This window comes from Paroedura picta, chromosome 6, assembly GCF_049243985.1.
Source record: "Paroedura picta isolate Pp20150507F chromosome 6, Ppicta_v3.0, whole genome shotgun sequence".
Lineage (NCBI taxonomy): Eukaryota > Metazoa > Chordata > Lepidosauria > Squamata > Gekkonidae > Paroedura > Paroedura picta.
In genome coordinates, this window is record NC_135374.1 from 110,807,867 (window position 1) to 110,833,178 (window position 25,312).

General features: G+C 43.1%; 1 protein-coding gene across 12 annotated transcripts in view; it reads left to right on the plus strand.

The window, feature by feature from the left end:
- The window catches only part of MBNL2 (muscleblind like splicing regulator 2), an 89,458-nt gene that overhangs the window by 35,177 nt on the left and 28,969 nt on the right, over positions 1-25,312 (plus strand). For 10 of the 12 annotated variants that reach the window (XM_077343907.1, XM_077343912.1, XM_077343904.1 and 7 more), the window contains 4 exons: positions 13,476-13,640; positions 16,005-16,205; positions 17,969-18,232; positions 24,610-24,663. In XM_077343907.1, the coding sequence (XP_077200022.1) occupies positions 13,476-13,640; positions 16,005-16,205; positions 17,969-18,232; positions 24,610-24,663 (684 nt within the window). The remainder of the gene's footprint in view (positions 1-13,475; positions 13,641-16,004; positions 16,206-17,968; positions 18,233-24,609; positions 24,664-25,312) is intronic. The other 2 variants (XM_077343915.1, XM_077343916.1) reach the window with 1 other exon arrangement.

Here is a 25,312-nt window from a genome sequence, read left to right on the forward strand (position 1 = left end):
GGGGATTGGACTACATGGCCTGTATGGCCCCTTCCAGCTCTATGATTCTATGAATCCTGAACAGGTAATGTGCTACACCAAACCTAAATATAACAGAGTTTGAGTTCAGTGGCATCTTTAAAACCAACGCAGTTTAATTCTGGGTATAAGCGTTCGTGTGCCTTCACCCAGAATTAAACTCTATTGATTTTAAGCTGATGTCAGATTCAGACTGTGATCTGTGGCTCCAGACCAGCGCAGCTGCCCACCTGAAACAAATTTCAATGGCCACAATTTTTTTTCTGCCTCAAACCTGGGTGTGAAATAATAATGACATTTTCCTCAGTGACCTCCCTTTTGAGGTCTGTTACTTGTCAGTCTGTGGAATAGATGTTAACTTCAAAATCATATCTATTATCCACTTACCAGAGGAATAGGGTAGGCAGTGATTTGTCCTTAACGGGGACTTCACTATAAGCTTGAGTAAAACTGGCACTGCATACTCAAGAGCAGGGGTAGTCAAACTGCGGCCCTCCAGATGTCCATGGACTATAATTCCCAGGAGCCCTTGCCAACATTCGCTGTTTGACCACCCCTGCTCAAGAGCATGAGCTTTTGAGTTCTCCAGAACTCTTCATTATGCAGGATGCCAAAAATCGAAATAAAATGAGCAAACGTTTGCATATGGGAGAGTGGGGGGACCTCTCAGGCCATGATCTTAAGGTCTCCTCATCAGCATCCTCTGTGGGGTGCTTTGTTGACTTCCTTGGGCACAATATGATTGGTATCAAGGTTGTTCTTTTGGTATTTTTAGAACAAGGAGCAAAACATGGAAGCTGTCCAATGGAAAACATAACAAATAGTTGATTAAATGCCTCTTTACCCTTGATCCGAACCAGAAAGCCTAAGAAGGGGCTTTATCCTGGAACATTATCCATTTGGACTGTAAGGTGGCAGATGTGTGTGGGGGGGTCCATCTCAGGTGCTATTATGTTCTGGGGACTTCCTGCACTGTACATAGTTGTCTTACTCTGTGCCTGGCACCGGGTATGTAGAGCGTACCTCAGAACCCTCAAGGGTTTGGGGGCGGGGGGGGGGGATGGTCTTGAACTGGCCCTGGTTAAAGGCTGCGAATGCATCACACACATTCCTCCAGGAATCAGTTCTGTGACACTACATTGCTACCATATGTCCAGCCCACTTGTTCTATATGCATGTATCCCTTTGAATATGGGAATGAGAAACAGCCTATTTCACCTGGACCGTTTACACACTGGGAACTTCACTGCCCCAGCTCCCATCCAGGAGCACAAATCTGGGGCGGATGAGGCCCACCAGGCCAAATATTCCCCCTTGTGGGTGCAGGAAGAGGTGGGGTAACCTGCCATGACTAAAACTCCAGCCTGCAGCCCGGCATGAAACCTCTAGTGCGTAAATGGTCCTGGTCTTTATCACTTTTTGGCTCTTTTCTAACTGTCTTGCACCCCTGAGGAACTTGAATTTTACTGACTCATGCAAGTATAAAGAATTTGTACTAATAATACTTCAGTCACAAACCTTATGTAGCAGCATATTCTGAGAAATTGTGGAAGGCAACTGTGAGATCCAATCACAAATACTGTTGTATTGATTGCATTCTCTTTGAGGAGTAGATCTGTGAGATCACTCATCCAAGTAGCAGAATTATTTCTTAAGCTGTTACTCCCCCGACCCCTTTACTTTTTCCAGCTGTAGTAGCTCTGGAAGTAGAGGATATTCAAGATTCACTGGCTTGTAACAACTTGTTCTAGTAATTATAGATTTGTTTCAAATTGTTGCCTTCTACTAACCGCAGACACTGTCATGTTGAACTGAACAGAACAATTAAGTGCGGAATATAATGATGCTGATTGTTTAAAGAAAATCACAAAAAAAAATATAACATTGCATTCTTTTTGCCTCTCTGTTTAACTTTGAGTTTGCGGCTATTTTTGTTTAACCTGAATATATGTTATGTCAAGTGACATTGTCCATAGAGCAATATTTTCCCACACTATTACACAGTTACAGATCTAAAATACTTTAGGTAGTACTTTTTTCTAGAGGATGGGGGTGAACTGACCAGGAGCAGGGAGGGAAGAAGCCAAAAATAAACATGATGTTCCTGTGTCACCCAGAAATGACATAGGGACATTGGGGGGGGGGGGTGACACTCTGTTTTGTGGACAAAAGCTTTATGGTAATATTTACTTACCATAGAGTTTTGTCCCCAAACCAGAACATTGCCCCATAACATCATCAACATGCCTACATAATTTCCAGTTGACTACTGGAATAAGAAGATGACCATTTTTGTCCATACTTCCGGGTGATGTAGACATGTTGCATTTATTTCTGGCTTCTTGCCTGTTTTTGATAGCCCTGAAAAGGCTCCGAACTGGGGAATCCCCCCCCCCCACCTGGGAACTGATTACCCTAGTGGAAACATTAGTGGATAGAGGACAAAAATGGCCATCTTCCTATTCAAATAAAGGTAAAGGTATCCCCTGTGCAAGCACCGAGTCATGTCTGACCCTTGGGGTGACGCCCTCCAGCGTTTTCATGGCAGACTCAATACGGGGTGGTTTGCCAGTGCCTTCCCCAGTCATTACCGTTTACCCCCCAGCAAGCTGGGTACTCATTTTACCGACCTCGGAAGGATGGAAGGCTGAGTCAACCTTGAGCCGGCTGCTGGGACTGAACTCCCAGCCTCATGAGCAGAGCTTTCAGACGGCTGCCTTACCACTCTGCGCCACAAGAGGCTCTCCTATTCAAATAGAATAGTTCAAATGTTTTGGGGATTTATAATGGTCTGTGAATCTCTAGGTTCTAGTTAAGCACCGCTAACATGAATGATGTATTATAAGTGATCAAATAGGACATAAATTTCACCGGCCTCAATAAATATTTCAAAACTCCAGTCCCACACGGTGTGTTAAAATGGTGCCTTATGTATTGGATCATGTTGCCGGTGTTTCCTGTGTGCTAATAAAGCAACTTTGTGGTCATTTGTGAAATAGAATTTTGTTGAGGCAGTTCTTTTAGTATTGTTAGAGTAATCTGTAGGAATTATCTGCAGCTATATGTCACTGAAAGCTGTTCCTCACTCAAAGGAACGCTGAGTATAATTCTTCTTCTGAAAAATTAAACTCCTTAAAATGCTTGCTTGAAGCGGGGAGTTGGTTCCCCCCTCCAAATCCAAGGTTGCTTAGCGATCAGATGGTGTGAATATTTTCTTCTGCTGGATGGGACTCATCTGTCATCATTCCACTATGACACCCTGCTGGAAAATAGGGGAAGGAAAAGGGACATGATCAAGTATGGTAGCTATTTTTAAGATGAATATATATTTTTAAAATGTAGAAAACATTGTGAACTGAAAGGACCGAGATGAATCACAGTTCAAGCTTTATTGTATTTTTAACCAAAATCTCTTCTAGATGGGCTATGGCAGAAAGAGGAGCTTTTTAATAAATAATTAAACCTTCCTAGTTTTAAGAGAGAGAGAAAAAATAGCACCGTTGTGGCCGTGCAGAAATGAAAGTTGCTAGTCTTGAATTTGGTAACAAAGGCTTGATTTCCTAACTAAACTTGTCTTTGTTTGTGGATGTCTTTTGAGAATAATGAGCACTATACTTTGCTATGCATTTATTCATATTATGGTAGCTTTATATATACTCAGTTATCCAAACTAGGATTGCTGTTCTATAGGATCTTTGCTTCGGTTTTTTTTTTTTTTGTCTAAACCTTTGTGTGTGTGGGGAGCATAACAGCATCTCCTAAGCACCCATGTTCCTTGTTTCATCCCACTTTGATGCAGAATTTCCCAAATTGGTTTGGGATCATTTTGGGGGATAATTGCAGTCAAAGTGACTTCACGTGCTTTGGGGACAGGAAAGTGCATTTTTTTTTGGTAGGTCTGGCCCAAGTCAGGACCATTTTCCTTTCCTCAGTCCTCCATGGTTGCCACAAAGCCACCCCACACACATGGATGGACTTTTTGTTTTTAAAAAACTCACTAATTAACATACTTTGTATGTCAATTACTAATTTAAAACTACCAGATGCAATTGCAACCTTGTTATTCATCTATTGCTGTAGATTCATGCTACGGTAACATGTCAATTTCTTATACTGTAGCAATGTGTCAATTACTGACTTCTTGAAGAAGCCAGAAAAAAGCCTCCTGATGGCGTGGGAGAGGGTATGGCCGCTGGTGTAAGGGAAATGCAGGGATATCTACCATGTGACTGTCACAGCAGTGATGGAAAGTACACCAAAGACCATTGCTGTGTGAATGTAGCCACCTGGCAACTATTGCCATATCCGTGTGTTTTATTTGCACATCTGTATTCTCGCTGGTTTGAGGAGTAGCTACAGTGTAGATTGGGCATGTGCATGTGTGCAAATGTCAGGGAAGCCAGGGATGGGGTCAGTCCTTGCCTTGCTGACCACCTTCTTGTTATGAAGGTTGGGAAATCTTGGGAGATTTTTGGGGGTGAAGGCGGGGTAGGGTGGAATTTGGCAAGGGAAGGAGCTCAGCAGTGGTGTGAAGCTATAGAATTGGTCCTCCAAAGCTGCCATTTTCTCCAGGGAAATTGATTACTGGTTACAGGTAAAGTCTGAAGATTAGTTGTAATTCCAGAAGAACTCAAAGCCTGGCATGGCAGCCTTAGGCGATCTTTATCCTGGCCGTAGGCTCTGTGCAACTAGAGCAACATGTGAATAAGTATGCTTATTGATTAGTTTGTTGTTAACCGGAAGGTTTCAAACAACCAAAGAGAGGAAAGATAAATACTCCATTAACTAACTCAGTAAGATACAAGTCCATATGTAAACACATAAGCTAATAAAATATAAACTGTGAATTTTGAATAATGCAGAGTACATTAAAATAGAACCAGAATGTAGTCTCTCATTTCATACAGACCTAAGGAAAATTACACACTCTAAGTGCTTTGAATTCTATGGACTTGCCATTGTGGGTGAGGGTAAGTTTTCCGATGATCCCTGAAAATATTGGCAGTTCTGTTCTTTATTTTAAGGTTAATTCCAGATGTACCAACAATGCCTGAGCAGGATACATTGATACTTTTATTGTCTAACACTGATCCACATATATATGCACACACAACAAATTGGCTCTTTATGTTCTTGCAGCCAGGAAAATTAGAGTCATAATAGCCATGAAAAAAATGATATCCTAAGACTTTTAAATCCTAAGTATTGTACTTAAATTGTGAGTAGAATTTTATGTGTTATTATCTTTTTAGCTGAATTGTGTGTGCATATTTCATTGTAAAGGCCTCTGGTTAATACAATAAAATCTACCTACTACTATTACTAGTATATAAATGGGAGACCACGGAGGAAGTCTGAAGTAGCTATGCAGAGGCAGCCAGTGGAAAACCACCTTTGAAGGCCTTTTGTCTCAAAAACCCTGTTTGGAGCAATGTTCTTCCTTTTTCTGGTAACAGCTGCTGTGGGTCTCCCTTATGGGGAGGTAAGGTTGCCAGCTCTGAGTTGGGAATACCTGGAGACTTTGGGGATAGAGCCAGGAATGGGTGGGATTTGGGGCAGGTAGGGACCTCAATGAAGTAGAATGCTTCAAAGCAGCCATTTTCTCCTGTGGAACTGATTTATGGAGATGAACTGTAAAACCGGGATGGTTCCCAGGTCTGGCCTTCTTACGGGGAGATGAGTGGAAATGTGAAGGAGTTCTTCCCTCCCTGAAGAGGGCAGTTGGGCAAAGAAGCGGAAATTGGTTAGCGGAAGAGACCTGCCAAGGAACTCTGCACTCTTTTATCTTTTTTTGCTTGTGTTATTCATAGCTATATGAGAGGGCCCACAGTCTTGCACTTTGCCTATCCAAGAACCACGTATGACTCATAAACCATGGTTTGTCAACTCCTGTTCAATCCTATCTCTGCTCATGTGAATTGTGGGGAACCCGTATCTTTTGTTCTAAATCAGTAGTTCTCAACTTGGGGGTCGGGACCCCTTTGGGCGTCGAATGACCCTTTCACAGGGGTCATGGCAGGGTGAGTAGCTTGGCCAGGGGGTGGGGGCACCACCACTGTTGCTGCTCCTCCTGAAGGTGCCCGCCAATTTATATACAACTAGGGGCAAAGCCCGTTGTCTCTAAGAATACAACGGGCGCTAGAGCTTGGCAGTGGGAAGAGGAAGGGGAGGAGTTGTCCAGTCTGTAAGGGCATGGGGTTGTCATGTGTGTTGTGTGGGAGGTTGTGGTGGCATGGTGGCAAATGAGGCCATGGGTGTGGAGATATGGGTGTCAAGAACCTGTGGTGTGGAATGTCCGTTGATTGTGGGAGAGGACTGACCTTTGGGAATTGTGGCATAGTGGTTACAGATGAGCTTTCCAGAGCCATGTCCTCAGATATGTGAAGGGAAAATCAGACTGGAGACTCTTCTTAGGGGAAGATTACATGGCAACCAATTCCCCCCAGTTCTGTGTCATTTCCCTTCTTGTGTGAATTAGGCCACATTCACTGAAATGCCCCTCTGCCCTAATACACATAGGGTAGTCACAGTACACAGGTGTCCACCCTGTTCCTTCTGTCTCCCATATTTTCACTACTGGTAAAATGTTATGTGCCCACATGCTTCTTTCATGGTTGCTCCTTAGAAGAATGGATTTTTGTACCCTATTGCTTACTACCCAAAGGAGTCTCAAAGCGGTTTACAAACACCTTTTCCATTTGTCTCTCCACAATAGTCAACCTGTGAGGTATGTGGGGCTGTGAGAGATCTGAGAGAACTGGGAATGGGCCGCAGTGACCCAGCAGGCCTCAGGTGTCTCAAAGCATTTTCCAATCGTCTTCCCCTTCTCTCCCCATAGCAGACTCCCCATGAGGGAGGTGGAGTAGCGAGCCTCACAGGGAAGCTGGCAACCCTAAGAGGAAGACTGTCTGTGCACAGCAGTCTTGACCTTAGTAAGGTTTTTAATACTGTTTTTTTATTTGCCAGGCCAAGATTATTTACCAGTTACTATTTCAGTTATGATGTGTCTCCAGACATTTACTTGTTCTCTATTTAGTTTCAGGCTGTAAATATTTATATCTTCCTGCACTTTCCAGACTCACAGGACTGATGCTGGTCTGCCTGTCTGCGCCCCAGAATACAAACAGTTGCTGATAAGGGCTGGCCATAACCCATAGGCCAGGAGGGACACTCCTGCACCACTCCCTACCAACTGCAGGCAAAAATGGCTCATTTGAAGGCTGGACTCTGAGGCATTGTACGATTTTGAAGTCCCACCTCCAAACCTCCAGGAATATTTCCAACCCAGGGGTAGCCAACCTACAGGTGTGGCCTGGAGAGCTCCTGGAATTACAGTTTACCTGCAGAGTATAAAGATCAACTCCCCAGGCAGAAAGGGCTACTTTGGACAGGGTTGTGGTAGAGAAGAAACATTTAAGGCTTCCCACACAGGTTGTTGTTGAATTGAAAGACTTGAGGCCTACTGCACAGGGTTGTTGTGCAGATGAAACAGGAGACAAAAGAGCCAGTTTCCTCTGCAGAATAACGCTGTGCAGTGGCCTCAAATCTGCAGAGAGTTGCAAAGAAGAAAGACACATGGCTTGGCTGTGTCTAACCTCCAGGCAGAGCAGTATTTTAAGTGAGAAGGGGCTTTTCTGTGGCCTCCCTGTCAGGCAACTGTTTGGCAGAAGGGGAAAGGCCTCCCTCCCCTCAGTCAGGGGCTGTCAGAGGCTCCTTCGCAGCATGCCTGAAGGGGGGAGGGGGAGCACTCTGCAGCCTCCTGCCAGCTCTGTCAGGGTTCTGAGGCAATTTGCAGTTGGACATGACAGTTAGGACAGCCTTGGGGCGAAAAGGGCTGGCACAGCCTGTCCAAGCCTCTGTTCTCATCCCCCTTGGCAGCCCTGCTGACCTCCTCTCCCTTTGGTGGTCAGGAGCAGACTGGCAGCCAGACTGGGCTGGGTGAATGGAATTTTGGTCTGTCCTGGTGAGGGGCCAATAGGAAGGCACTTTGCACACCTCCCCATTGGCTGCTTGGCCCTGGATGGACACTCGGAGGGCCCAATCAGGAGCCGCTTCGTGGCTCCTGATTGGGCCCTCTGAGTTTTTATCCTGGACAGGGCCCGCCCTAACTCCTCCCCAGGTGGCCTTACTCTTTTATTTAATAGGACCCTGTCCTATTTAAAGATCATGAACAATGGATCTTCATGCCACTAGTCAATTTCAGTGTAATTTCTGTGAAAGGACACTTGCATAATTTTATGGTTGGGGGTCACCACAACAGGAGGAACTGTATTAAAGGGTTGCGGCATTAGGAAGGTTGAGAACCACTGTTCTAAATGCTGATGGACAGTATCTGATAGAAAATGCCTTTATTAACTTTCTGAAGTGTTAGGCGGCATGCTGTGCAGTGGTAGAAAATAGGGTTGTGCACTTTGGCGTGATTCGGCCGTCTCAGCGAACACCAAAGCCTGAAGTGGCATGTAGGAGACCCATGGCAGGGAGAGGAGGGGTGGTGGCAGCGTGCCGGCTGGCCGGTGGCCACACATAAGCACAAAGTGCACATGTGTGCTGCCACCGACTGGCATGCTGCTGCCACCCCTCCTCTCCACACCGCGGTGCTGGCCGCCTTGGGTTTTGGTGATTGCCGAGGCAGCCGAACTGAGCCAAAGCACACAACCCTAGTAGAAATACCTATTTCCACTTTCTCCTGGCAACAGTTTTTGTCACAGGATGTATGTAATGACCTAATAGGGGGGGGAGGGGGAGGCGCTACATGTAAGGACTCCAGCGCTAGACAAGAATATTCAGGAAAAAAAACATGACGGATAAGAGTAGCATTGTCTTTGTAGTCTAAAAGGAGCATCCTGGTAGTTAGAGATAAGTCTGGCCTCCCCCACCCAGCGTCTGTGACTGAGAGAGCCTGTCGTTCCTATGTCATGCCTACAATAGGAGTATAGCGTCTCCCTACTAAATCTCATATCCTTTCGCAATCATCTTTTAGAATACACGTAAACTCTGGCCAGGAGTTAGAACCTTGCTAGAAGTTAGAAATCTTTACGTGAATAAAGATTTATTTATTTATTTTAAACTGTACCTGCAAACTGCAGATAAGCAACTGCAAGTAAAATGAAACTTGAATGATCCCCTTTTCCTCCTCCCAATCTTTGTTTATATATAATGGTGCTTCCTTAGTTTTTAATCCTACCCAATGAATTCTTTATTATTCTCCCAATAAACAGGTCTGTGTTTCATATTCTTTCTCTCATTGCCAAGACTCAGTAGCTAAACCCATGCTTTATTAATAACACAGCTGCAGTTTTGACATTGACATTAAGTGCAAACCCCCCCCCCCTTTTTTTTCCAGCTTCTAGGCTTCCAACCCCTCCCCATACTTATGAAACATTTTCATCCGCCTGCTTTTTTTAAACAAACATTGCATCTTCCTCACCTCTTTGTGTGAAGAATTATTTTTGCCTATTTAACGAAGAATGAATACTAAAGTAATACAAAGCCTCTGTATATATATATATTGTTCATAAAGCAGTAATGCTCACACTCTTGATTAAATGAGACTTGCGTTGTGTCAGACATTTAGCGCATGCAGAATAAAAATGGAGTCCTTGATTTAGCCTGTAGAGCAAGCCATTTGTATTCACTAAGCAAAGACCTGAGTTTCTGAAGTCGGGCATTATATATTGGACACTGGGTAATGTCTTACTATCTATCAAATGTATATTCCACTTTCCTTCTGTTACAAAGATTGCCAAGGTAGCTAACAATTTAAAACACACACACATGTATGAATGTATGTATCTCCATTAAAGTCAAACTCCTCCCAAACCTAGGTCATCAACTCAACAACTTTAAAAAGAGTTTTATAAAAAGAGAGTGAAAGACGGAAAGCCATCAGAAAATCATTTGCATGCATCTAGCTCCAGGGTGTGTGTGTGTATCTTCTTAACAGATCTTAACAGATCTCCCCATCCTTGCAGAATCTTGGTATTCCTGTAAGTATAAACCCACGCTGTCCATGCCAGCTTATGCAATATGGATTTGGATCCAATACTCTCTTTTCAAGTAAGTGCTCCTTGCAGATGTCCAGAGGGTGGAAAACAGGAATTCTTAATTTCATAGCTATTCCCTTGTCCCTAAGCCAGGGGTCCTTTATAATTATAGGGCAAAACTATATTTGAATTCAGAGCAAGAGATCAACTAATACCCAACATAAAAGCATTTGTACTACGTTACCAAGGATATTTCTTGATAATGTGAAGGGTAGCTTGATAACATGAAGGCTACGCTTACTGGCAATGTCATATGTCATTAATGGTTAAAAATTACTAGGCATGCTGGCTTAGGAAATGTTTGAATTCAAACATAGGAAGCTTGATTTAAATCCATGATTTGTTGAGTTTCTTCATCTTGATGGTTTAATATATAATTTAAAGTAGCGTTTCATGCACTCTTTATTTAACTCAGTCCCCCCTGTGGTTTTTAATAGTAATAATATGTATACTAGCTCTTCTTTACCCAAAAATCAACAGTGGATTTTCTCTTCAGCTGTGGCTGCTGCAGTTGGGGGAGGGGGAGGAGAAGAGCTAATTCCTGGAGCTGGGACTGAGATAGGCCATAGCTGTATAAATCTCCCCCCCCCCCAAAAAAAAAAGCTGATGATAAGACGCCAGTTCTTGCCTTGTCTGCTGGAGTATTGTAAAGGTTGACAATGGCGTGAGACAGCAGTCCACAAGGGTTAGTAAATTCTGCTCTTAGACATACCTCTGGGGATCTTGATCCTTCTCTGTACTGGTTGGAGCACTGCAAAGTTCAGAGGATTCTTAAAAATATCTCAATTTGAGGTCGTGTTACCAGCTCCCTGCCAGGTGTGGGGGAGCCCCCACCCTGGGGTCCCTCCCCCGGGGGCCAGTCAGCTGACCTAAGGGAACCTAATGCCAAGAAAACTAGGTCTTGGCCTGTGTCCCTAGAAACACAGCAATGTCACTGGTGACATTACTACATCTCTGGCAACACAAGACACTTCTAACAAATGCCAGGATTTCCCTGTACTAGCAGCGATGCTAAGATGTTGCTTCTGGTGTGTCATCAGCAATGCAGGCCTAATATTCTTGCTGATAAGTCTCCCCACCCCACTCCCACTGGTTGCCAGAGAGTACCTGGCAACCCTAAGTCAGCATTTGTCCCCTTTCTTATGTCATCTCTGTGAGGAAATACTTGTATAACATAATAAAGCCACTGCAAATAGGTGGCTTGTCAGTATCTTCAGACCAGTTCATTGTATTGGTCTCTCTCTTGGCTTTGTCAGATCACTTCCCTGAAGATATTAGCTGGCCAGAGACCCCTGACTGAAATGGGTAAACCTTTTTCCTGGATGGCCAGGTATTCTCCTCTAAGAGTATCACATATTCCAAAATACAGGCCTTCTTTGTCGGCTGTATCCTCTAGGTAAACTGGATGCTAAGTGGAAGAATCTAGAAATGCTAATACACCTGTGCTCTGTATATGTTGCTAAGAGCAACCAGATCTTTCAGGATATGTTCTGTGTAGGCTACAGCTAGAGAATAAAACCTGCCTTGGTGGGTGTGACATACAGGAGGCTGTCCAGGCCATGAATGTGGTAGAGTCAGTCACATGTGAGTGTCTGAGCTGATTGGGATCTGACATCCTGTTGCCTTTGGGAAAAGGGATTCAGTTTTGAGGGACGTACAGGAGCTGATGCTTCCAGGTCTGATGTAACAAGAGGGCCAGATGTGGGAGCTTTAGTGTTACCACAGGAGGAGGGCAGAGTGACAGTCTAGGCCTGCCTCTGGTAGGAAGCACTCCAGTGAAAACTGAAGTTGTTCTATTGGGGAAAGGACAAAGTGGTGGAACTAGAACCCCTGCCGTGTTTGAGAAGTTCTAATCTAGTATTTGCCCTGGCCTGGGTAGCCCAGGCTAGCTTGATCTCATCGGATCTCAGAAGCTAAGCGAGGTTAGCCCTCACTAGTATTTGGCCGGGAGCGTTCCAAGGAAATCCAGGGTTGCTACGCAGAGGAAGGCAATGGCAAACCACCTCTGAACATCTCTTGCCTGGAAAACCTGACAGGGTCACCATAAGTCAGCTGTGACATGGTGGCACCTACCACCACCAGCAATCTGGTGTTCAAGTTTAGGGAGCCTGGAAGAATCCTGCCTGTTTCTAAGGAAAGACCCTGGGAGATAACAGGCCCAATCAATGTCATGCTGAAGTTGTTTGAAACTGTGAAAGCTTCTGTGATTCTAAGAAGTGACTGTGTACTTCAAACAGAACTTGAAGCCTTCGTTAAGGAATGAGGAAATAAGTGCCTCAACCAGGCTATGTCTTGTCTGCGATCTGAAGTTCAGAGAAGTCTCATAAGTTAAGCAAACTGTTTTTGTTGTTCTCTTCTCCTCTTGCCTCAGAGGTCTGTGGAGTCCTGTGGAGTCCTGCTGTAACTCCTGCTGGGTTTAAACTTCAAGTACAACGATATAGGCTAGATATCAGGAAAAGATTTTTCACAGTCAGAGTAGTTCAGCAGTGGAATAGGCTGCCTAAGGAGGTGGTGAGCTCCCCCTCACTGGCAGTCTTCAAGCAAAGGCTGGATACACACTTTTCTTGGATGCTTTAGGATGCTTTGGGCTAATCCTGCATTGAACAGGGGGTTGGACTAGATGGCCTGTATGGCCCCTTCCAACTCTATGATTCTATGATTCTAACTCAAATAAAATTGCCTCACAAAAGTGAATCCTGGGCCATGCTAAACAGTCTTGATATGGGAAGGACTGGGAGACAGCACTGAAAGGTTGCTCATGCCGATATAAAACCCAAAGTAACTTAACTGATTAGTCTTCTCTCTGTTAATTGTGCCTGTGCCACTTATCACTGGTTGTTAAATGAATTATGAGTTTGCTCTATATATACTGAAGGTACGTTCTGGGGTAACCTTAATTATTCTGATGCCTGTTGTGGAAATGCAATTATATATCCAGACATTTGGAAGCTGTAGTGGAAAACTTCAGAGGTGCAGAACTTTAAAAAGGCCGTAAGGGGTACCACAAGAGAAGGCAACATATTTAGATATTGACAATGCTGGGTAAGTTGGAACGATATGAGATTGAGTGGGGAAAGCTGTCTGGATCTAAGCCATTCTTTTCTAACCTTCCATCTCTCCCTCCTTGCTGTACAGCACGCTGTTGAGACTCTACCTGGTGGCCGATTACTTTGTTACGCAGCTGATGATTGTGATGCTAAATGCCGTATGCTGAAATGTGTGCCTCCTGATTTCATTTGAACCCGTTTCTGTGTAATGTGATTAAGCGACCGATGTGACATCCTGGATATAAGCCAAGAAAGTCACTGCAGTCCATACAGTCATCTGATCCCTCCGAAACACTAAACTATTGCAGATCCTTTTAAAAAAAATAAAAATAAATGCCAAAACAGGTAATAATATACCGTTTTGCAGGGCCGTTGTACAAGAGAGAACTGCAAATACCTTCATCCTCCGACACATTTGAAAACTCAGCTAGAAATTAATGGCAGGAACAACTTGATCCAGCAGAAAACGGCAGCAGCAATGGTAGCGCAGCAGATGCAATTTATGTTCCCAGGAACACCCCTTCAGCCTGTGGTAAGTACCTTTCAAGGAACGGTAGTCAATTTGCGCTGCCTTCATCAGCCAGCCCCAGCTAACCTGTCCAAGGCATTGTGGGCATGTAATATTTTCAGCTTCACCTTCAGATTGCGTTATTGAAATGCACCAAAATGTTTTACAGGCTGTTTGAGGATTTTTTAAAAGGAAAAAGTCAGCATTTTCTGTGTGTATTAACTATTGCAAGAGTTTGAGGCCTTTGCACTACTTTCAGAGCCGGGCAATTCACTCCTGATTAAGGCTGTTGCTAAAAATGTACAATCTGATCCACAGAACTGCAGATGATCTGCAATGTTTAATTAAATGTTTAATTAAATCTTTCTATCACTTGATTTGAATTAATTTTAGTCAAATTAGTATCAGTTATTGGATTTATTATGTATGGCCATAGCCATATGAAACATAAATAAAACAAATAAAAATAAAGTAAGATAAACAGTAGAAAATACAAAAGTTCAGATTAAAACAAATACTAGATACCAGAGAAATTCTTATATTAAAACAGTGTAAGTGAAACCAACAAAAAAACCCACAGTTTAGAAAAGCTGGTACACCTGCTGTGTATTTGTTTCCAAAACTTTTGCTTGTTTGGCTTGTGGGGAGAGGAAAGGGAAGGTGAATTGAGCCTCCTTCAGGTAGAGAAAAGTGGCATATAAGAACCAACTCTTCTTCTTCTTCTTCTTCTTCTTCTTCTTCTTCTTCTTCTTCTAAAATGTGAACATCTTAAATTTGACTACAAAACATTTGCCATAGAGAAGTTATAACTCTTGCATTTTCTACTGGTATCCTTGTCCGGGATCCTTTACAATTTAATTATCATAATTTCAGACATATCTGTAAAACAGATGTCTGCAGGGCTGGCAGAAAAAAAATGTTTCTTTAGGCGGGAAAAATTAAGTTTGAAGTCGCATAGGAAAATGAATTATTATTATTCCCCTCTTCACCCATGAAGCTGCAGTCATTGGGGCATCTACAATAAGATTTGGCTAACACCTATGCATTTCTTAATATGTAACTTACATCTATGCTGTAATCTAAATAAAATCATACAGATTTAGTGTGTCTTCATTTGTAATGAACTGTAGTTCATAACAGAACCATCCTACACAGAGCTATACCTTTCTAGGTCTGTTGAAGTTAGGAGTGCGTAACTCTGTTTAGGATTGCACTGTAATTCTCTGGACTGGCGGCAGATAAAAAGACTGCTTTTCAGAAAGATCAAGCCAACTATGTGCCATTCACAGTTCCACCCCAAGCAGAGTTACATCCTTGGTAAGTAATTGACTTTAGTGGACTTGGAAGCGTGCAACTCTGCTCAGGACTGCACTGTAAATATTCCATTCTCTTCACTCTATATAAACAACAGTTCGCCCTTTGCTATCTTTCTCCATATTTATTGTACATTTTGATGTTTGTGCATGCACTCCTTCCCCCACTGCTGTCGGTTTTTAGAATCTGCAAGCTGAACTGTTTGTATAATAAGGTGAGGTCAAAGTTTACATTTTAACGTCTGTTTTAGAAGGCTTGGACTTTGTAACTGGAGCCACCCCCTCAGCAGAATGTGGTATATTCTAAATGTTAGACATGCTAGTCATGATTTTCAAACTGTTTATTAAAAAGGATTTACTAATGGAATTACATCTGTTTGGAAACATCCAGCAGTTCTGCATGGTGAGCCCTGACCTAACACACACTGTAAAACCTTCTTTCAGCAATCGTCGGATCTGTCTTCTGGAAATTGCAGCTGCGTCCTTCTTTCTATCATATTGTTCAGTCATTACCTTCTGCAAATGCCCAGGGTGTTTCCAAACTCTGTTTAGGATTGCACCGTAATTCTCTGGATTGACGGCAGATTAAAAAGATTGATTTCACGAAGGCACTGTGTGCCATTCACTGCAGCAGTCTCATGCTGTCTTGACCCAGTTTGTCTTCTGGTTCTTTCCTCCTTAAGAACGATAATTTGTCTGGATGATAACTGCCTTTGCTACACCTGTACTCCCGCAGTTGCCTGAACTGCATTTGTGCAAAATGATTCTGTGCGGTGTGAACCGTTGCAGCAGTGTACATGTAAGTGTGCGATGTGAATTACTCATTGCTGGAGACCCACAACACCTGTGCTGATGGTAGAGCTCCACAACAGGAATGCTGCTCTGAGGAATCAGTATCCAGGCTAAAAATGCAGCAAATTTAGACCAATGAACTTTTATTTAGTATCTGGCTGCTTCATTCATTCGATACACACAGGTGGGTGTGGAAGAAGTCAAGCAGTTAAGTGGCAAGACAGCCCTCTGCTTCCCTGTAACATTTACACAGTTTTCTCTCTCTTTCTCTTCTCTTTCTTAGCCCTCCTTTCCTGTAGGGCCGACATTAGGATCCAACACAGCGTTAAGCTTTGCACCGTATTTAACACCTGTCACTTCCGGGGTTGGATTAGTACCTACTGAAATTGTTCCTACACAACCTGTCATTGTTCCTGGAAGCCCCCCTGTCACAGTTCCTGGGTCCACCACGACACAGAAGCTCCTCAGGACAGACAAACTGGAGGTATGGCAGGCGTCACTCTGCTGATGCATGCATTTAATGCTCAGTAGGCAAAGAAGAAAGAAAATGTGCTCTTTGACACAGGAAAAAACAAGTAGCTGACCTCTGTTTCGGTTCAGCATAGAAACTGTAAATATGCTGCCTATCTGGTACTAGCAGGAAATGAATTTAAGGTGGGCAGCCGTGTTGATCTGAAGCAACGGAACAAAGTTTGAGTCCAGTGGCACCTTTAAGACCAACACAGCTTAATTCTGGGTATAAGCTTTCTTAAAGCTTTTATCCAAAATTAAATTTTGTTGGTCTTAAAAGTGCCACTGGACACAAACTTTGTTCTGTAGTGGGAATAACTGTTATCATTACACTAGGGGCCAAGTCTGTTGCATTCAGGAATACAATGGGTGCTAGATTGGGGGGGGGGTGGAAGAATTCTGTGGACAGCCTCCCCCCACCCCCCCAGGACCTGGAAAGGTGGCAGGCTGGAGGCCCCTGGGAAGGGAACTCACTGGCAGGGGCAGCTCTCATGCAGCTGGAATGTGCAGGCTCTGAGCCTTGGAGGGAAGTGGAAGGAGGAGGGGGTGGTCAGGGGTGGTGGATGGAAGGCGATTGGCTGGGTAATGGACATACAGGCAAGCCGGTTGGAGGAGGAGGCACTCAGGGGCGGGACAGCAGCCCTGAGTGGGTGTTAAGTAGTACTGAATGGCACTTAAGCCATGAGACACACTCCTCCTCCAAGGCCTTACCAGAAATATTAAATGGAACAGATATGTCAGGAGTGGCCAAACTGTGGTTGTCCAGATGTCCATGGACTATAGTTGTAGTAGTAGTTGCTGTTATTAATTACATTTATAGTCCACCTTCCTCCTTGGTGGGACTCAAGGCGGATTACATAATATCCCATAAAATCTCCAATCCTTTAAAACCATACATCTCCAGATGGCAGAAAGAAAATCCTCCCACCTCCCCACAATCATCCACAAAGGGGTTCTATCAATGATAAAGTGAAGCCCCCAAAGATCTTAAGCAAACCTGTCTCAACCAAAGACCTGGTGGAAGAGCTCCATTTTGCAGGCCCTGCGGAACTTTGACAGCTCTCTCTGGGCCCTCAGCTCTCCCGATAGCTCATTCCACCAGGCTGGGGCCAGGACTGAAAAAGCTCTGGCCTGGGTCGAGGGCAGGTATACCTGTCCCGGGCCGGGGATCACTAACAGATTAGTACCCGCAGAGCAAAGAGCCCTGCAGGGGGCATAAAGGGACAAGTGGTCCCTCAGATAGGCAGGGCCCAAGCTGCTTATGGCGTTAAAGGTAAAACTAAGACCTTGATCTTCATCAGGACCATGATTGGAAAGCAGCGTAGCTGTCTCAGCACAGGCTGGATATCCTCCAAGATGAATGAGTGAGGACCCTAGCGTTCTGTACCAGATGGAGTTGCTGGGTCAAGAACAAGGGTCGACCAATGTAGAGCAGGTTACAGAAGTCCAATCTAGAGGTGACCATCACATGGATCACTGTGGCCAAACAGTCCGGGGTCATGTAGGGCACTAGTAGCATCACTTGTCGAAGACCCTCCGTGCTGGCGGGGTTCATTGGAATCGTAGTCCGTGGACATCTGGAGACCCACAGTTGGCCACCCCTGCTCTAACGGTAACTCATGGGGGAATACAGTTAACAATCATTACTTCTTAATTTCTCTCTTTGTTCTATCTGTGACTGCCCCACCTCTCCCCTGCTGACCGAGTATGCACAATGACTGTTGTTTTGCGCACCAGGTATGCAGGGAGTTCCAGCGAGGCAACTGCGCTCGGGGCGAAACCGACTGCCGCTTTGCACATCCAGCAGACAGCACAATGATTGATACAAATGACAACACCGTAACTGTTTGTATGGATTACATAAAAGGGCGCTGCATGAGGGAGAAATGCAAATATTTTCACCCTCCTGCTCACTTGCAGGCCAAAATCAAAGCTGCTCAGCACCAAGCCAACCAGGCCGCAGTGGCCGCCCAGGCAGCCGCTGCCGCGGCTACAGTGATGGTAAGTGCAAGGCGGCCGAATTACGGCTTTTGCATCGCTTAAGAGTATTATTTAGCTTGACTCCGTTCCCGGAAATATAAATTTCTGTTATGAACTAGCCAGGCCCGCCCTCTTCTCAGCAACCCAGTATTGTTCCCTCCCCTTGATACTTTCAGCACAATAGGTACCTTCTTGGGGCACAGTGAGCGACATTTCTTTCCCTTTGCACTCTTGTCCTGATGAACATTATTGTTCTTTTTTTTACAAATGGCTTTGGGTCAAGTTTTGGTGCTCAGAAATATTGCTCAGAAATTTGAATGAACAGGTCTGCTAATTCAGGGGTAGTCAACCTGTGGTCCTCCAGATTAGCGATCCCCAACCTGTGGTCCGTGGACCGCATGTGGTCTGTCGACTAATTGGAGGTGGGCCGCGAAGGACGCCTCCCCCCCCCAGCACTTTACAACACACTTTGGGGGCCATTGTCTCCCATCACTCCCAGATGGGAGAAACAAGCTCAGGGTTCCAATTGATTTGTCATTGTCATGAGTTAAAATTTCCATGAAAAATAAATGTTCCTTATGTTCATTGTTGTGCCGTGTCTGTATCTTATTTTGAAGGGATGTTTAAACATTACCATAGCGATCAGAGAGTGTTAGGGCAGTGGTTGAGATTAGAGGAGTAAACTAACCCCCTCCCCCGGGCCTCAGTAAAATTGTCAAGCGTTGAGAGGTCCCCAGTGATAAAAAGGTTGGGGACCACTGCTCCAGATGGAAATTGTAGTCCATGGACATCTGGAGGACCACAGGTTGACTACCCCTCCGCTAATTTATGTAGGCAGCACTTGGAACAGTCATCTCTGGGTGACTGGGCTTGCATCCAAACTACTGTGAATGGAAGGGGGTTTGGAGAAGGGGATCTTTGCTGCTCTCCCAATGCAGCCCTTAACTCCCATCTGAAAAGTTAGAGGAGTTCTTGGCAGCTGTTTATATTTCCTGACCTCTCCCATTGGGTGCAAGAGCTTGATCAAGAGAGGGGGGAAATGTCAGCTCATTCCTCAAGCCTGGTGCCCCATTTCCCATGCTGCTTGAGGGTACTCAGTACAAAGTTTTTGGGGTTTTTTTTTTTGGGGGGGGGAGCTGCTATTAGAAAGGAAGACTGGCAAAAATCTTTTCCAATTTCCTTCTGTTCATGGCAGTTTGAATCCCAGCAATGACAGTGATGTGACTGAAAGGAAGGTCAGATATTTGATTCAATATTCCCAGCAAAATTAATCAAAAGTTAGGTAAGAGGAACTGAGAGAGGCTGGCTCTGTTTGTGTGTGTATTACATAAGCATGACAACTAGAAGAGAATCTTGAATTCCCCGCACATTTTCATATGATGATGATTCGTACCATATTAACGCACACTTCTGATTTAATAGATTTAATAAAGTAGCATGATTAAAATGACATAAGTTTGAATGGCACCTTCAGAATGATCTGCCATAGATTCAGTACTTAGGGGGTGGGGAGGAGTGAAAGTACATGGTGACCAGCTGGTTGTATGTTGGAAGCTTCTCAAGGACATAAAAATGGCACCATTTGGTGGATATGCTTTGTCTCTATCCTCCAAGAATGATCTTATGCACTGACATTTCATAATAGTGAAATAAAGGCAAGCCTTGTCTTGGTGGTGGTAGAAGAAAATGTTAGCCAGTCACAAGCCCTAAAGACAGGCTTTCTCAAATTTTTTAACATTGAGAAACCCCTGAAACATTCCTCAGGCTTTGAGAAACTGCAGAAGTGGCATGATCATACAAAATATGGTTGGGAAGCATAGGTGTGCACATGCTCACTTGGCCCTCCCCTTCCCACCCCCTCCAAGCCCATCATTGACCAATTTGGGGGGGGTCAACATGACCATATATGTTCATATCACTCAATAAACGTTTAACAAATTGAAGAAATATATAAAAATTAATTAACTCCCACCCATTCGGGAAGCCCTTCTAGAGCATGAAAACCTGGTTGAAAAAGCCCAGCTTAATGAATTGACGTGGTATCTTGACACAATTACAAGAGTCATGTGAAATGCAAAGCTTCTGTGTAGAAAGCTTTTGACTCAGTTCTTTGCGCTGCATTGCATTCCATCATTTGAACTACTCATAGGTTTTAAAGTCAAAAGTCAAATTTCATATCAGATTCCTTTCCGCAAAGACCCAATAATAAAGTCGTTAAAAAATAATAATTTCCTTTGGTTCTGAGGTGAGACTGATAAGTATGTTCCTTGAGAGTAGGTCAGGAAGGGCATAAATACTGTTTTTTGGATTCTGTAGCACTGTTTCAGGTTCAGGTTTTTCTGGTCTTCTGGAATTATTTGGTTACTTTTATTCCTGGAGAGGGGGTTGGAATGAGGTTTTTTTCTTCCAACCAGATGGCATTGAAGTTGCAGGGCAGCTAATAGTCCCTGTCAAATAAAGATTTTTTATTTATTTATTTATTTATTTATTTATTTATTTATTTATTTATTTATTTATTTATTTATTTATTTATTTATTTGATTAATTAATTTGTATCCTGCCATTCCCAGACAATCTGGTTCACGGCTGCTTACAATGTTAAAAATCTAATGTTAAAAATGTTAAAAAACCTTATAAATACAAGTTAAAAGCCGATAAAACAGAGAAAAACACTAATCCAAAAGATGGCCGTCAGACAATCCTAAGCCCCTATTCCTCCAATTCCTTCTACTCCCAGCTGTGTCCATCCAATGTAAGTCTGGGGGCGATGGTAGGCCCCCTCCCAGGGGTCCAGATTGTACAAGCACCTCCCCCCATTTCAAGCAAATTCGACCAAGGGGTGCAATTCCATGGACCCTGAGGAAGGTTCACCCAGCCACCTGATTTGCAGCTGTACAGACTGGGAGGGGAAAAATGGCCCTGGGAAAAGACCCACCACCACAGGGGAGGGAAGGAGAAGGACCCAGCCAGGCTCTGTGGGGTTTTGCACCTGGTTTACGCTGTCCGCAAGCTGCCATGTCCCGTTGCCCAGCAAACCAGTTAAAAGGCGGGCAGGACAACCTTGGGATCCTTAAAATACCAACCCCTGATATTCCTGAATATTACTGGAAATATATGGGACCTGAATACTGGTATTCCCAAGAGTCCTGGTTGCCATTCTGGATACTTAAATATATTATTTATCCAAATTTATCCAAATTTATCCAAAAGGTACATGGCAGTTTCTTGCTACTTTTGGAATGTGTTAGTTTCCCCCCCTAGCAATGTTTATGGCGCCTGATGGTAGCCAAGTGGTATTTATTGGGTTAGATAAATAAGAAGCAGGCAGAATTTTCTTCTCATGAAGAGCTTGCTCAGCATACAGATCAAAGAAGCATTGTCCTCATTCCTGGCACCGGCCAAGTAATTAAACAGATGTGAGTAGTGGCCATTGTATGGACAGCGCATCCAGCTTCACTACGCTGCCTTTCAGAAGTAACACGGCACTGTAAATGAAGTTTTGTATTCAGCAAAGTTCTGCCTCTGCCTATCAAAGGAAAAAAAATCATTATCAAAGTCTGAACTGGCTTTGGGGAGAAAAAGACACCTTTTAATGGGCCCAGCATTCTACAACATAAAAATGTGCAATTTGGAAGTATGTGTAGCACATGTCATAAGCCTTCCCCATCGCCAGGTTCTTGTGTGCAAAACATTAGAATTATTTTTATCTTTCCCTGTCAGCAACTGTCCACTGTTAACCTGAACGGTTCGTGTCAAAAAACAATGTAAGGCTTAGGGGTGATTGCTTTTGGTTATTGGGCAATCCATGTACTAGAGCTACAAAAAACTATTTTTCTCTTTAAACTTGTGTTTAGGGTTTGTTGCTGTGAAATATTTAATGTGATTTAATTCTGTGATTTTTAAAAATTTAAATTAAAAACACATCCCCTTTTTTATAACCAAAGACTCCCATGCATTTTGAATAAATGTTCTTCTCAACAAAAGGGGTTTCAAATTTGACAGCAGTACCCTAGCATAAATTCACCAGCAGAAACAAAAGACATCAGAAACAGGCTAAATTTAAAACCAACTTAAAGGGCACGTTTTTTTTAAATAGTGTCCTGAAAAACTAAACATAGGCTTAAAAGGAAGAGAGTTCTGTAGTAAGTTGACAACCAAGGAGAAATCCTTGTTTCATGTGTCCTGCTGCCAACTTCTGGGGAGCATGGATCAAGGCCTCTCCAGATACTTTGAGGGATCACATAAATTTATGCTGGAGACGTGATTTTTAATGTGTTCTGGTCCCAAGCTGTTCGAAGGCTTTAGAAGACTGAGGCAGTGCCTTGAATTGATCTGGAAACAAATGGAAATCTGTAATAACTTGGGTGTCCTGTACTCAAACTAGCTACAATCGGCTAGATACTGAGCAGGTTGAAGTTTCCAGTCACTTTGTAAGCACTGCCCTACCCTGTATGTTTTAATAGTCTGTGTCTTGTATGTTGTCCGCGTGGTGTAGAAGTTAAAAGCAGCAGACTCTAATCTAGAGAACCGGGTTTGATTCCAAACTCCTCCACATGCAGCCAGCTGGGTGATCTTGGGCTGGTCACAGTTCTCCTAGAGCTGCTCTTGCAGAGCTGCTCTTTGAACTTTATAAATTTTGCAAAGAAAAAAAAGGCCAAAACATACACACATGAATTTTGTAGTGGTACGAATGCAGCAAATGTCCCTTGGTAGGCACTTCTCATCAGTTAGCATCAAACTCTTCACCCATGGCCCTTTCTAATTTATTTTAAGGTACAAGTTTCAAGTGATTCCTTGACTTTAGGGGGACTCTGTTCTGGCTGTGCCTCAAGGATCAGAATATACTTTTTGCAGACCTGAAGATTAACATCTGAGGGGGTGACCTATTGTGCTGACTTGTGTCAAAATTGCTTATTGGTTTATTAAACTAGTCCACACTTTTCTCACTGAATATAATTTTGATACCACGAAACAATGTCACATGACAAATGTTTTCTGTCAGAGATAGTAGTCAGACTGTCCTCTTTCCTTGTTCCTTAACGGGTGGAGTAGCCCCATATAGCAGTAGATTCTTTGTACCACAGATAAATCCCCCCCCCCCAACATATTCAGTCCAAGCATCATAGGCAGAGGTGGGCAAACTGTGGCCCTCCAGATGTCCATGGACTACAATTCCCATGAGAATTGTAGTCCATGGACATCTGGAGGGCCACAGTTTGCCCACCCCTGATAATAGGTAGGCAGGCTGGGAGAGGCTTCCACTTGGAGCCCTGGATAGCTACCGCTGAGTGAAGCAGACCAGGGCGGGCTTCATGTTTTGATTCTGAGCCAGACTCCATATAAGGCAGCTTCATATGTAAAGGTAGCTGAGAGCAGGATGGAGAAGGGACTTCTGCCTGAAATCTCAGAGAGTCTCTGCCTGTCAGAGCAGACAACACAAGAAGCGCTGTTTGACTTTGTTCATTAAGCAGTATGCTTCCTTGAGGTATTTTACAGTGTGTCATCAGCTCCCTAATTTTTAGCCTTGGAACGTCAAGTACAATTTTTCATTTGCAAGGAGTGGTGATTTTTATTAGTCTCTTTTACTGAGAACTTGGGATAACTCATGTTATGAAACACCCCCCAACTAAATATGCGGAGTCTTAATTAAATGTCATGTGTGTTCCTCCTCAACTTAATGCGGTAAGTTTGCCGAAAGAAAGCTAAGCTGCTGATCTTTAGGATAGCAAAAGGATTAAAAACTGAATTTGATGATAAGTTAGTGTACCGAAACCAAAACTGATGTTGATGTTAAAGCTTATTCTTTATGTGCTTTTAAAATATATTTCTCCCCAGTAACATTAACCCTCTTAAGTTTGTCCCTGTGCTCGTTATATTAGATAAAAACAAAATCTTTTAGTTCTTTGGATTTTGAATGTTAGTGTTGGAAAGTTAATTTAAACATTTTAATATGGCGTAACTAACTTATCAGAAATTCTGTTAGGAAAACTCTGTAATATCTATGCTTTTCTATGTAGTGGTACCGCTTTATTGATGCTTATAAATGCTTAATGGTGTCTGCAAGCTGCTGTTTTTAATCAACTTTCCTAAATTTCAAACATCTATATTTTACTCTCTTATATGCTTTTAACTAAGGTATAGTAGATGCATTTTTGCTTCAGTACTAATTCAAGGTGTAATATTCATCTCTTTAGAAAACAAAAAAACATTTTTGTTGTTGTGCATGCCTAGTGTTTTGTATGTTGTATATTGCATTCAGTATATTTTTTTCCTTCTCACCTATCCACAATGCAATGCCGTTCCCATGATGCACCTCTGCTTGCTGTTTACCTGTATGTTAATTCGCTTGAATCCCATTGGCCCACTGCCATCATGTGCTCGCTGCCTGTTATTAAAAGACTCAGTCGACTGCCAAAGCAATGAAGCGACCTCTCGAAGCAGCTGTAGATCTGGTACTTTGACCTTTCACCTTTTGCTTTGCATGTAGCTTTTTTCCAAAATGCAAATGATTTTTTTAATGTTAACTGAATTCTCTTGTATTAGTAATTTCATTAAAAAAAAAAAAAGAATCAGTATTTAGCCATCTCATTTTCATATGTAGTTGTTGCCATGCAGCTTAACTTCTTCCTTTAACGTGGTTTCATTTTAAGTATACATTTATTTTAAAAGTTGAAAAGAGGGGGAAAAAAACTGCCTTTGTAATTGAAGATGCTCGTGCTGTACTAATTAACATAGCTAACAATCCATATTTAACTCTTTAAAGAAAAAAAATCATGTAATAATGCAGTACAAATGCTGTTTTTCTCCTGCAATTTTAAGTCCTGTTTTCTGACAGAACTTTTGTTTTCTTTAAGCTCCCTTTTGTCCCCTCCCCCATTGTTATTGTGGTGCTATAATTTTAGTTTAATTGTACCATGCTTTTAATACACTCGGTAACCAAAAATAGTCCTGCCCATTTGACATTGCTGTTGTTTTGAACTAATGTGCATGGCAAGGCATCTTCAACAGATTTTAAAAACAGTTACCACGTTTTTTTAAATATATATATATATATATATATTAGAGTTAGAGACCATCTCTTGTAGGTTCCATTCGCCTCAC